This window comes from Gobio gobio (genome assembly GCF_949357685.1).
Source record: "Gobio gobio genome assembly, chromosome: 15".
In the NCBI taxonomy this organism is placed as follows: domain Eukaryota; kingdom Metazoa; phylum Chordata; class Actinopteri; order Cypriniformes; family Gobionidae; genus Gobio; species Gobio gobio.
The window spans coordinates 16,864,945-16,877,929 of NC_137108.1; the positions used below are offsets into that span (position 1 = coordinate 16,864,945).

General features: G+C 37.8%; 1 protein-coding gene across 2 annotated transcripts in view; it reads right to left on the bottom strand.

Moving 5' to 3' along the window:
- Window positions 1-12,985, bottom strand: part of trak1a (trafficking protein, kinesin binding 1a) — a 105,499-nt gene that overhangs the window by 8,158 nt on the left and 84,356 nt on the right. For both annotated transcript variants that reach the window (XM_079836886.1, XM_079836885.1), the window contains 8 exons: window positions 12,705-12,783; window positions 12,171-12,301; window positions 10,651-10,725; window positions 10,300-10,437; window positions 7,095-7,171; window positions 6,513-6,746; window positions 4,852-5,183; window positions 1,184-1,519 (listed from right to left, as the gene is read on the bottom strand). In XM_079836886.1, coding sequence (XP_079693012.1) covers window positions 1,184-1,519; window positions 4,852-5,183; window positions 6,513-6,746; window positions 7,095-7,171; window positions 10,300-10,437; window positions 10,651-10,725; window positions 12,171-12,301; window positions 12,705-12,783 — 1,402 coding nt within the window. The remainder of the gene's footprint in view (window positions 1-1,183; window positions 1,520-4,851; window positions 5,184-6,512; window positions 6,747-7,094; window positions 7,172-10,299; window positions 10,438-10,650; window positions 10,726-12,170; window positions 12,302-12,704; window positions 12,784-12,985) is intronic.

Below are 12,985 nucleotides of genomic sequence, written 5' to 3' on the forward strand. Positions count from 1 at the left end.
ATCTAAACAAAAATTTTTTTTTTCTTAAATTTAGGATGAAAGGTGGGTAACCCCTGGAGGAAATTTGGTACTGCTAGTACTTTATTTATTATAGATACTTTTTAGTATACATACTTTAATTTTTAGGGTGTGTTCAAACTTAGTAGTTCTCTAAACGCGCTTTTGTTTGGTCCGGACCCAAAAACCCCCTAAAACATTTAGTCCTGATCCGATTAGTGTTCACATTGGCATTTTAACAGCGTACCTAAAGATACGGAACCTAAAGGCACAGGGATAAGATCACAACTTGATCGGCTTTTATTATGTATATTTCATGACGGAACTTACCGAAAATCCAAAACAATGCTGTGTGCTGGGCTAAATGCGTTCATTGTATGTGCATAGCCTACATATAAATGGTATTTTGACCAGCTGAGAACTTACAAGCGCTTATAAACTGTCAAATCAGCGGCAGGAATCTCTCGTCACACACAAACCAAGCTGTATGGAGACGCCTGTACGGTGATGAGCAACATCGCGATTATGACGAGAAAATACAGTTATGTGTGAGCATTCTGTCCTTTTTAGGGTCGCATCTTGTGACATCATGTCCCGTTTTTGGTTCATTTACATGTTTTTGGTCCATGTTGCGTTCATATTTAATTCGAACTGCAACAGAGTTAATTTAGCAGCGGACTGAGACCCATTTTTTCAGCGGTCTCGGCCCGTTTGATTGGTGCGCCCCAGGGTTCGGATGGCTTATTCAAATGAACCGCACTAACAGAGCAATCACACCAGGGTTCGTTTTAATCGAACCAAACATGCCAAGTGCGAACACACCCTTAAAGTATTTCAACTGATACTTTATGTATTTGTGTAGTTTCCATAGACTGATTTCTCATTTTTCAGCGCAAGGAGCCAGAGAGACGACAGGCAGAATGACAGTAAAATGATAAAAAAATTGACTATACTCAAAAGAACATGGCAGCTGTCTTCAGGGGTGAGGTAGTGGTTGGTGTGCAGTGGGTGTGTGCCTGCAGCTGAACAAGGAGAGAACCAGCTCATCCTTTAGACCCTCACAGGCACAATACAACTGGGGCTTATGGTACTCCACTGGGACATCGGTCTGTTTTATAGTGAGGCTTTATGATCCCACCCCCCTAAGCCTGTCCGGAGGTTTACTGAGGTTACGAGGGTCCCTCACCAGATGAGACCTCTTCCTCTCCAGCCTCCATTCGGTCTGGCCCCACTCCAGGGGTCCCTCCATTTTCTCGGAGCTTCTCTTCATGGTCGTCCAGATTGTTGGCACGAGGTCGTCGCAAAGCAGGCGAGCAAGGCAGAGAACCCAGGCAAGAGGTAGAGATAATGGATTGGGAATGCTGTCCTGGCTCATCTTCCTCCAGGTCGGTGAATTGATACACCTCCTCCAGGTCCAGCTCCAGCGGTCGGAAGCCCTTGGTCACGACGCCAGGCCGTGTGTCCAGGATGCCGCCCAGGTGTGGCTGCGCGAGCTGCTGCCATGCGTGCAGAGTGGCCGAACCTGAGGAATCGGGGAACAAGAGCACAGATCAGATACAAATTGCAACAAGTGCCACATGACACACTGAATATATAAAGAGATCATGAACGCAAGTGTGACATAAGAGCGATTGGACTCTTTGTGGAATGTAGGGACAATAATTTCAGATCGGTCTGATTGATTTAAAATTAGCATCCATTGTAGTCCAAGAGAAAAGAGACCGCATGAGATTGCTTGCCTCAGAAAAGTATATCAAAACAAGAAAGTAATATTGGATGATCATTGAGCATGTGTCATACATAAATAATTAACAGTTTTAAGCAAACCTCTTTAATACCAAAAGTGAAAACCAATTGGTTTCGCTGCTGAGAACTGATCTGTATGTGCTTACAATGCAGCATCTGTCGGTGTTCCGATACATTTAACAAAATATATATTTTAGAGGCAACCAGATGTGGAGACATCCATCATAATTATATATTCTTTCATAAATATTAAGAGTCATTTTAATTGGATTGCCTTCTGATTATGGATACTCTTATGAAGACAATGCATAATATTTCTATACTCAATTTAATATGTGCCCTGGGAAAAAGCTCTTAAGGTGTACACAGAGCTACATTTTATGATATGCTAACTCTGCTATGGACAGAGACAGACTAAAGCAAGAAAAGAATAAAGAGAAAAAGAAGGAGGGGGAAATTAAAGTTGTGTTTATTTGAGAGGTATAAACACACTAAAAGACAAAAAGGAACGAAAACGAATTCATACATCCAAACTGAAAACTGACAAGAGAGACAGTAGGAGTAAACAATAATGAACACAGTGGGGAAAACAGGGGCTCAAGTCAAATAATATTCCTCAGAAGCTAATCTGTCAGATTACTTGTTAGTACCGTTGAAACATATTTAAATATGTTAAACAATTCATAAGAAAACAGAGAAATCACTCACTAAAATGCTTTAGAGTTTTCTGTAATTCCTAGGTTTTACTGTTGGGCAGGCACTGTCAGACTGGTAAGCTCTATTAGTTATAACCAGCAGGTGGCGCTAGAGATGTAAGTAAAAGATCACCACAGTAGCTGTAATCATGCTGAGATTAAGTTAAAATTAAATAACATGACAAACTACAATCAGCTGTAACTCTGTTATATACAACTAAATTAATTCAATCATCTCATTGTTGGCGTAAAACTGAAACTCTACACCGAAAATGAGAAGGGAAAGATATACAATCAACTTTGAGGAGGTAAGTATGTTTTTGGCTTTCTTTGTAAATAAGCAACATTTTAAAATGTATCTTTTAACATATGTACCATAAAGTGCATTGTGGGTAGTTTTATGCTTACAAATTTCAGTTTGCTGACTCAGTATTCAGTCTCGATTTACTGTACACTGTACACACACTGTGTAGGTTCAGTAGTGACAACCGCATTTACATGTTTGTACAGAACACGACTTGCTCCCAAATTTTCAATGATTGACACCGCGGTAACCACAGCAATGTTCTGGCATCTAGTGAGCTTGGTTTCCACTATTTATGATCTAATAGTGTTGCCATGTCCACTTATTATAAGCGTTTTTGGGCTTGGCTCATAAAGTGATACAATTTATGGATTTATTAAACTGGGAAGATGCAACATGAATGGTTGGATTTTCAATTTGAGGGGTTTGGATTTAGTTCGGCTTATAATGTTCTTATTTGCTGTCTAACAAGATCTGGCAACACGAACAAGTCAAGACATGCAGAAGAGAGACATCTCTTATGTGCGTTTAATTACTCCATTAACAACTAGTTGTTCAGTTCAGCACAATGCATGGGTTTTTTGTAAGTGGGTCATTCCTACAATTTGGTGTATTTTGGACTGAGCAGGTATGTTGAAAACATATTTAATATTCAATTATTTTTTAGTCTTGTCAGAGGGAGAAAATGTCTGTCTATCATAAAACACAGTGGGGTCAACCTCAGGCTTGTATAACCTAATAACCCTGACCACATTTTTCACATAGGGTGGACATTTTCAGCTAATAAAATCCATTACTCACTAAGAAAGAACATGCAAGCAGAAGATTAACACTTTTTGAACACGAATTTGAATCGATATGTAAAATCTATTTAAAATTTTCACATCCAGTATAAATTGACACGACAGGGTGGACATGTTATGTTTTATGCTACTAGATAAGTCACCTAAAAATTAGGAAAAGACTGAAATGTTTATGACTGTTTCTTACTTTATTCTTGGATTTGCTTACTCTCCAAGTGATGATGTCACTTCTAGCAAGTGTAATTTAGGGCATACCCTAATGATTTTAAAGGGTAAAAAAGCACCAATATAACAGGGTGGACTGGATGTTTGAGGAAAATAAACACATTTAATGGTTTGACACGTTTAAAAAAATATGCATCACAATAAATTGTATTGTATGTCAAAGAGAATAAGTGGCATGCACATACTAATTCTTAAATTGATCATTTAGAAATATATATGTAACCTTTTTTTCAAAGTGAAAACAAGTTTTGGGACATGCGAATTTGCCTGTCACGTGCTTAAAACATTTTGTGGTAACACTTTACAATAAGGTTTCATTAGTTAATGTATTAACTAACATGAACTAACAATGAACAGTACATTTGTTACTGTTTTTGTTAATCTTTGTTAATGTTAGTCAATAAAAATACAGCCGATCATGGTTTGTTCATGTTAGTTCACAGTGCATTAACTAATGTTGACAAGATCTTAATAAAGCATTAGTATATGTTGAAATTAACATTAACAAAGATCGATGAATGCTTTATAAGTGCAGTTCATTATTAGTTCATGTTAACTAATGTAGTTAACTAATGTTAACTAATGAAACTTATTGTAAAGTGTTACCAAGTTTTTTTTTTTTATTATTATTATTCTTAGGTACCAATCATTGTGAAGTTGTGTTAATTGAGGTACATCTATGCATGGAAAACCATGTGACGTTAAAGTTGATTAACATTTTATGTAAAATATGCAGTACTGTTTTATGGGGACATAAAATCCACCAAACTGTAGGAATGACCCAAATGCGATTGTAACAACTTGAATTCTCCGGGAGATCATTTGGTTGTAGGATGTGGTTACCGCTCCTATAAATGACTGAAATCTTTGTGTACAGAACAGGGTTTAGCACTAAAAGGTGAACTGACCACCAAATTGAGCTGTAGTGTGTATGTAGCCTATATCTCAAACCAGCAGCGAGGCTGTGTGTGTCTGAAATAGAAGGAGTGTTGTGTAGACAGATCCTCGGCACTGTGGTGCATTAACCCCCACAGAGCATCAAACAGTAAGAGGGTGAAAGGCCTGGATTTGGCTCGGTCACCTTCCAGAGGCTTGACGATCTGGAGTTTCTCCGGCAGGTAGGATCGGGTGCTGTAGATGGAGTAAACTGAGTGCAGGGTGCCCAGAGACATGATGCTGTCTGCCGGAGTAAGAGGACCGCCGTCTTCACTGCCACTGCCAACATCTCTGTCCTCGTACAATTCGCTTTTCTCTTCTGCCAGGGCGTTGAGTTTACGCTCTCGCTCATCCTCAAAGAAGCGCCGCTCGCTAAGGTAGTTGTCCCGTCGAAGGGAAAGGCGACGCAGTGCCGCCTCCAGGTCATGGGAGCCGGGTGTGCCAGGCGTGCCAGGCTTTCTGTTGGAGTCATTAGAGCTGAAACAAATATTACAGGGGGAAAAAAAATCAATGTAATGTGGTACAATGTCAACTGATCTCATATAAAATAAAGGTTCCAAAAGGTTGTTTTTTTTGTGGTTTCAGCCATAGAAGAATCATGTTTGGTTCCCCTAAGAACTTTCTACTGAACAGTTCTTAAAAGGGTTTTTCATAGTGTGAAGAATATTTTAATAAATCTAAAGAACCCTTTTCCCACTATCAAGAACCTTTTGGGCAATGAAAATGTTCTATGAATGTTAAAGATTCTTCATGGAACCATAGAAGCCAATAAGGAACCTTCATTTTTAAGTGTAATGAAACACACACGCACACACGCACACTTATTTACCATATACATATAATGACTTCTATTGTTTATATATAAATATATATATATATATATAACAATATAAATAACAATAAACATATTCAAATTGATACTAATACAGATACTGTAAGCTGATCATTATTTTCATGTTACAGTAATGTACAATAATGTAATGTACAGTGGTAATGTACGATAAATGACAAATTATATTTATAATATTATATAATATAATGATATTTTGATACTATTTAATGATACTATTTTTAGAATAGAAAACTGAAGCTACATTAAAGTCAACTTTTAAGTGCTACCAGTGAATTTGGGGGTCACAATATTATAACATACAAAATAAAAAAAATTATATTCAGTTTGAGATTTACTAAATATTACATCTAACAATGTTATTAGATTATCAGTGTTTTCAGAGATGAATCAATAACCAACATAGTAGTTATAGTTACTACAAAGTAACCCAAAGACTAACCCAAACATCAAAAGCAACTTATATGACAACCACGAAATACAGTAAAAACAGTAGATGTGTGAAATATTATCAGCATAATTTCTCCAGTCTTCAGTGTCACAGGATCCTTCAGAAATCAACCGAATACGCCGATCGGGTGCTCAGTTATCATTGATTATTAAATCCTAACTCCTAAACAAAAGTTTGAGGTCAGTACGATTTTTTTAAAATAAATTTTTATTTTTATTTATGCAGTAAATTGATCAAATTTACATACATTATTACAAAAAAGATTGTATTTCACATATGGTACATTTGTAATATTTCTCAATATTACTGTTTTTACTATATTTTTGATCAAATAAATGATGAGCCACTCCTTTCAAAAACATTCAAAACTCTTACTGACACCAAACTTTTGAACGGAAGTATATATATATATATATATATAGTTAAGTAAACACGCACAACACATTTCTATCATACTGCACGTATGGTGCAATGTATGGTGGAAAATCATGTTTGATGCTCTTACCCATCTTGAGGTGACTGGGTTTCCAGCAGCATACTGCTAGTGCGGTTGTCCATTTCAACACCGTCCCCTCCGTACATGCTCGATCGGGGCGTGCTCAAACAACTGGAACGCCTGGAGTTCATACTGGACGTCTGATTGGACCCTGGGATGTTCAAAGGGGACGGGCCTGAGGAACGTTGCCGAACCGTCTGGTTGATGTTACGCACCGTCTCAAAGACACGTTTTGGGTGCAACCTGAACAAAAAGTGAACACAATTACTTTTCTCTCTTTAAGCAGAGATTACAATGTCACCCGAAGGATTTGAAACTAAGCGAAACTGATGAAAATGTTACAGGAAAACATTTTAAACATACAGTACATTTGAATTTGAAACTGAATTTGAACTCGACTCTTCACGACCAATCGCTTATTGTACCCCCAAGTTGTAAGTCGCTTTGGATAAAAGCGTCTGCTAAATGCATAAATGAAATATACAAATATATATTTAATATTCCTCTAAATTTGACTTTGCATGCAAATCCTTTACTTGTGCAGAATATGAGACATACAGGCAGGACACAGGAAATGACACACCAACGTACCTTTGTTCCTCTACATCTGGATCAGACATCTGAATCTCTTTCCTCATTGTGCCTTCAATTTCAGCAGCTAAAGAGTCCTGTCACACACAGCACAAACACACCATTAGCCAGGGGAATAAAAGCAATAGTGTATATTATCATTATTTGTGTATTTCTTTTTCACAGTATTACTGCTACGACATGCTGAACTGCAGAATGTTCACATATTTGTAGTCAGACAAAGACTCACAAAAGCATATTAGTGTCCTGCTTACTGTGTAGGACACATTATATCCTGACTACTTTTTCTGTAAAATACTATGTGATACTATTTGTATTTATATCTAATTTTGTATAAAGATGTCTTGGGCAATCACAAAAGATATATTATAAATCCTAAATAATTTTACTTTGGTTATTCATAATGCATGCTGCAGAAGAAGTATGGCTGTATGCTTTTTAATAAATAAACAAAAAGTAAAATCCAAATTACAAAATTAAATAAAATGATACTCAATACAATAAAATAAAAAAAACACAAAGATAAAAAAATATATACAATACATTAATAATTACTAATATATAAATAATTAAATTATAAATGTTAAACATACACCATTTATCTTATTTAACACATACATTTTGTCATAATTTGCTATATCCAGCAAAGTAAACCAGGTGGATTCTTACAAAACTACTTTCTGCAAGCTTTTTTCAATGTAAATATAGGTGTTTTTCTAAAAAGGGATACTTGGACACTCCAAAAGGACACCAAATAACCAAAGAGCCTCTTTACAGTTTAGACAAGTCAAGATGCAATCCCGAACAGGGCCACATTGAGATGCCCCCCAAAAATAAAAACACCTTGACCTGACTGCATATACCTACAAGAGTACACATGGATCCATTCAGAATGACTTAACACAGCGACATACACATGACAAATCAAAACATTATCCTGAATGTGTGGGGAATCAATGTACTGAATGTACTGAAATGTGCATAAATACAATGTCCGTTAGAGTGCGCAAATACAGTGCACTGTTTGTTTGTGCATCAACATAACGGACCCAAACGTTCTTACTGTACGACTCTTGTACGTCACCGCAATCATTTTTACCTTGATTACAATCCGCATCCATCAAAACTTTACTAGCGATACGCTGGTTTGCTTTATCCAGCCGAGAAACGTAGTTTGCGTATCATCTGGCCATACTGCGGTGGGATGTTTTGACGTTCCGCTCAGTCGGAATTTCACACAGCGCGATGCGCGAGGGCTCACGCTCTTCAGAAACAATCACAGAAGCTCGTGTTACACTCTCAGAAAAAAAGGCACAGTGGAGGTACAATTTTGTTCCTTGGGGAACAAAATGTTTAACCGTACCTTTAAAAGGTACACAATTGGTCCTTAGGGTATAATTATATCATTGTTTTCCTCTACTTAGAGGTACAAAAAACACCCTTAAGGGTACCACCCCAGTGACGGCCACTTGTACCTTAAAATGTACAATTTTGTACACTTTTTTTGAGAGTGTAGATTAGATTAGAAGTTAGGGTTAGATTAGAAACTTACACCTACCAGGGTTACAGGTGCTTGCGCCATTGTAGATGCTCAGTGTGATAAACTCCTGACTTCTAAGATCAGCTAACTGTGTGATGTAAATTACCTTAATGATGAAATTTCACATGCTTCACTAATTTATTTGCATAAATTTTTTTTACGCGTTAAGGATTTTACTGGTGAAAATAACTGTCAGTTTTCCGCTTGCGGTCAAAAATTATGCTGCAAACATCAATAACAGGTAAAAAAATTTGTATTCTGGCAATTTGTGGCAAATGAACATGGTATAAGTGGGATAATCCACGGCTAGCTGTGCATTAAATTAATTTAATGCACTTCACAGGGGCAACCACCCTCCACTTGGGACGGTTCTTTGCCTCCACGTCATGTATTAAAATTGCTTAATGCACAGCTAGCCATGGATTATCCCTTACACATTATCAGTGACGAATGGTGCCTTTTTAACCGGTGGCGTGCTATTTCAAAAAGGCAGATATGTTGGATGGGTTTAAAATAAGCGAGATGTTCGCGTTTGCTCTAGAGACAGAGTGTCAGCTGCTCAGTTGCTTACTCTCAAGACATGTAGCAACACAGCTAAAGTATTCCGAATATGTTTGACCTTTTACTGAAAGTATCCTACATTTACCTGTTGATGCCTTCACAAGCACCTGTAAAAGCTGTTGAGTTGTGTTTGAGTTGAGTGAGGTGTGTCACGCAAAATGGCTGTTTGCAAAATATGCTGTATTTTTGTAATTGCGCTAGGGGCCACTAATGTCGCAGAAACAACATACTTCACTTTTAAAAGGTACAGCGCATCAGCTGAGGACACATCTAAATCAGAGACGACAAATAAGAAACACCATGGTAGGTGTCAATTTAAATGAGTACAATATAATAAATGTTAGTAGCCTATTATAAATAAAATATAAGTGATTCTTATATTGAAAATAAGTATAACAACAATATAAGTATTCTTTAAAAAATAAGATGAAATAATGCAAATTGATGACTATAACAAACGCATAGACTATCGACTATCAGCCTCGGATAGTTACAGGTCTGCTAACAGTAGGTCTGTCTTTAACAGTTTATACGTTTTCGTTAAAAAAATGATTTCCCTATGGAGAAAACGGAATACTAAAAAATAGTTTAAGTTATTACTTTTTTTTCTCTTTATTTGGTCTAGTTAGGTTTGTATCAAATACAGTGTCATTTTAGTGATTTGGCAGCAACAGCACATTTTTTCTCTTGGGCGAGCGATACGCAGACAGCTTTCCCTGACCATGAAATCCCCAATATTGGCATATGGGGAATAGAAGGATTCCAAACCAATGAGAGCGCGGACAATGATGACGATACATAACAACAGCGCGTAGGCACCAAAGCTGCAGTGGACCCGCTTACCCGAAACACTTCGTAACTGGCAGATTTGAAAAAAATTACCGTCGTTTCATATGCATTACCAATATTTTATCATGTAAGCTCTATGGTACACCTCAAACAAGGCAATTTATGGTAATTTATGGTGTTGATGTTAATTAGCGAGTCCACGAACTGCTTGGGTATGCAGAGCATTTGCAGCTTATATGGACCACACACCCCTAATACATTTTTTTTTTATGAACTAACAAATTATGTTCTCTTTTCTTGTTGTGTGTTTCTCACCATGGGGAACAGGCCGAGTGAGTGGAATCGTCGCGGTGTACTGAGAGGCAGCGTTTTATTCCTGAAGTTCTTCAGTTCCTCCTGAGCTTCATGAAGCATCTCCATACACTCAGCATACTTATCCTCCAGCTCCCTCAGCTAAAGAAAGACATAGATAAAGACATTGATAAAGAGACTGATAGCAGGTAAAAACAGCAGTAACAATCAGTCATATATCATGGATTCAACTCAAATCAAATAATTCACACCTATTTTTTTTGTTGAAAATGTATTATTTTAGTTGAATTACAGTTTGTGGATATGCTGGTAGAGATATGGTACGTTTGAAAGTGTGTGCTGTGTGCATGTTACCTCTGCTGTTAGTGCTCTTTGGGCGTCTTTAGCAGCTCCCAGATGCTGGGTGAGCTCTTCATTTTCTACTGCATACTGAAAAATAACAAACATTACATAAGTGTGCTTCTTATAACTGACAGTACAAGCTAAATGAAATGAGAAAACAAGATTATGTTTCATTAATACATTTCATACTATGAATAGCACAGAACACAATAGCACGAAATAGCACTTTTGAACCCTAAATTAAAAATAAAGAATTGAACCCTAAAATAAAGTGTTACTCAATAAACTTAAAATATATTGTTTTTATACATATAATCAACATTTGTAAATTATCACTTTTTATTTGATTATGCTGTATGTAAAGGCCAGGTTTACTAACAGCTTGCGAAAGTGCAAACCCTCTTTTGGCATTAAAAAATTACAGTCAGGATTTACTAAAGACACTCAATGAAAAAGTAACACTAGAAAGGCGTGGACAGGGTTATTTTTTGTGGCTGACCTTATTGCATATGCATTTGCAGGAGTTTCCCTTTCAGGCACAACATTTATGGGGAGGAGATTATTTAAATTTGATTAAAATCAAGGTGATTTACAAAGGTTTGCACTCGTCAATTTACTGGTATTTTTTGTTTGTCTGGCTATCACCAGACCAAGCTCAATCTTTTAAGACTGAACATTGGTCTGGGGAGTCTGCTCTGTATTTTCTACTGCACAAGAGGCGTGATCAACAGCATAGTTCAAATGACTCTGTACGCAATTGGATAGTCCTTCAACCAATCAGACCAACGATCCATCGCTTCTCTATCCGTCATTGTGTTAAACCCGCCAATAGCGCGCCAGGTGGATAAGCCGGTTTGTGATTGATTGGTCCCCGCAAATTTGTAACAGAAGCAGGATAGAAATATGTACAGGTTTCCAGCTTGAGCTGCAGGGTGAAATCAAATCGCCGGCAGATCAGGCTGGGTTTACCCAGTCAAATGTTTTGTATAATTTACCGGCCAAAAAAAGCCGGTCTCAGAACCAGACGCTAATTTACGCTGCTGTTGGTCATTATGGAAATGATCCGGCTGTGTCTGTGTTCTTTAATTTGCACGTCATCAGTAGATCACGTGCAGAACTTTCCACTCCTATCAGCAGTTTTTTGGAATTGTGATCTTGCGCTAATTTGCCCTGTTTAGTAAATCTGGCCCTAAAACCGTTAAGTCTTGTACCTGTTTTTTTTGTCTGATTTTCAAAAACGTATTTGCTTCAAATCCAAGTTTGTATTGTTGTGCTTCACCTCGTAGGGATTTATTTTTAAATTTTTAAATTAATAAAAAATAAAATACTTCCAGAACCAGTGGCACTGAAAAAGGGGACGGGCACTGTTGCACTCTATAGAACTTTACAAGGCTGTAAAGTTGACCACTGTGTTCCTAATCTGGAAACGTAAATAGTGTATCTGCAGGATGCTGCAACTGACCAATCAGAAACAAGTATTCCAGAGAGCCATGTTTTAATCGTGTCTACTGGATATAGTGAGGAGAACTCACAGATTTGGCTTTTTTCTGCAGGTCCACGATCTGAGAGAGGAGGTGTGTGATTTCCTCTTGCTGGCGAGAGGCATCCTCTGTTTTCTTAGCCAGCTCCTCCGCAATGCTAGAGAGCTGTATGTTAGCATCTCCTAAGGGGGAAGAGATACACTTCATGTGTAAGACGCCACATTCAAAACACACCCTTGGTAAACACACAACATGGAAAGTTCCTGTGGCGAACAGCGAGGCCGAGGGACCGTGAGGGCGGGACGAGGCGGCGCTCATCAGGGAGGATGAGCGCCAGCTGCGCGCCACAGCGATCTCGGCCCTCGCTGTTCGCCACAGTTCCTAATCCCCTTTAAAGGCAAGTTATACAGTAGACTAACCCATTGGTATCTGCAATCCATGACTAATAACCACACTGTTAAACTACAAAAGTGGAACAATAATGAATAGCATACATGAATTTAACTAGTACAGGACGGGTTGTAGTATCAATTTACACTGGTAGGGAATGTGATCGTTGATGGTGTAATAGATGGATCTACTCACTGAGCTCTTTAACACAGTCGTTTACAAGCTGTTGTTCTTTTTCTTCATATGAGATGGTCTCTGTCTCCAAGTGATTTGCCTATAAACACACACACACAATAAAGAACGATCTGAATAAACAATGGAGGCATCATTTTACATGGCTGCTCCTTTGTTTTAGGGTACTTGTCAGAAGAACAGGTTGTGTCTAAAGTGCCCATATTGTAGAACAAAACAAACTAGGTAGAATATAATCTACAGCAACAGGCAAAGCTATGGAGTTGCCATCGAACTCAAGCTTT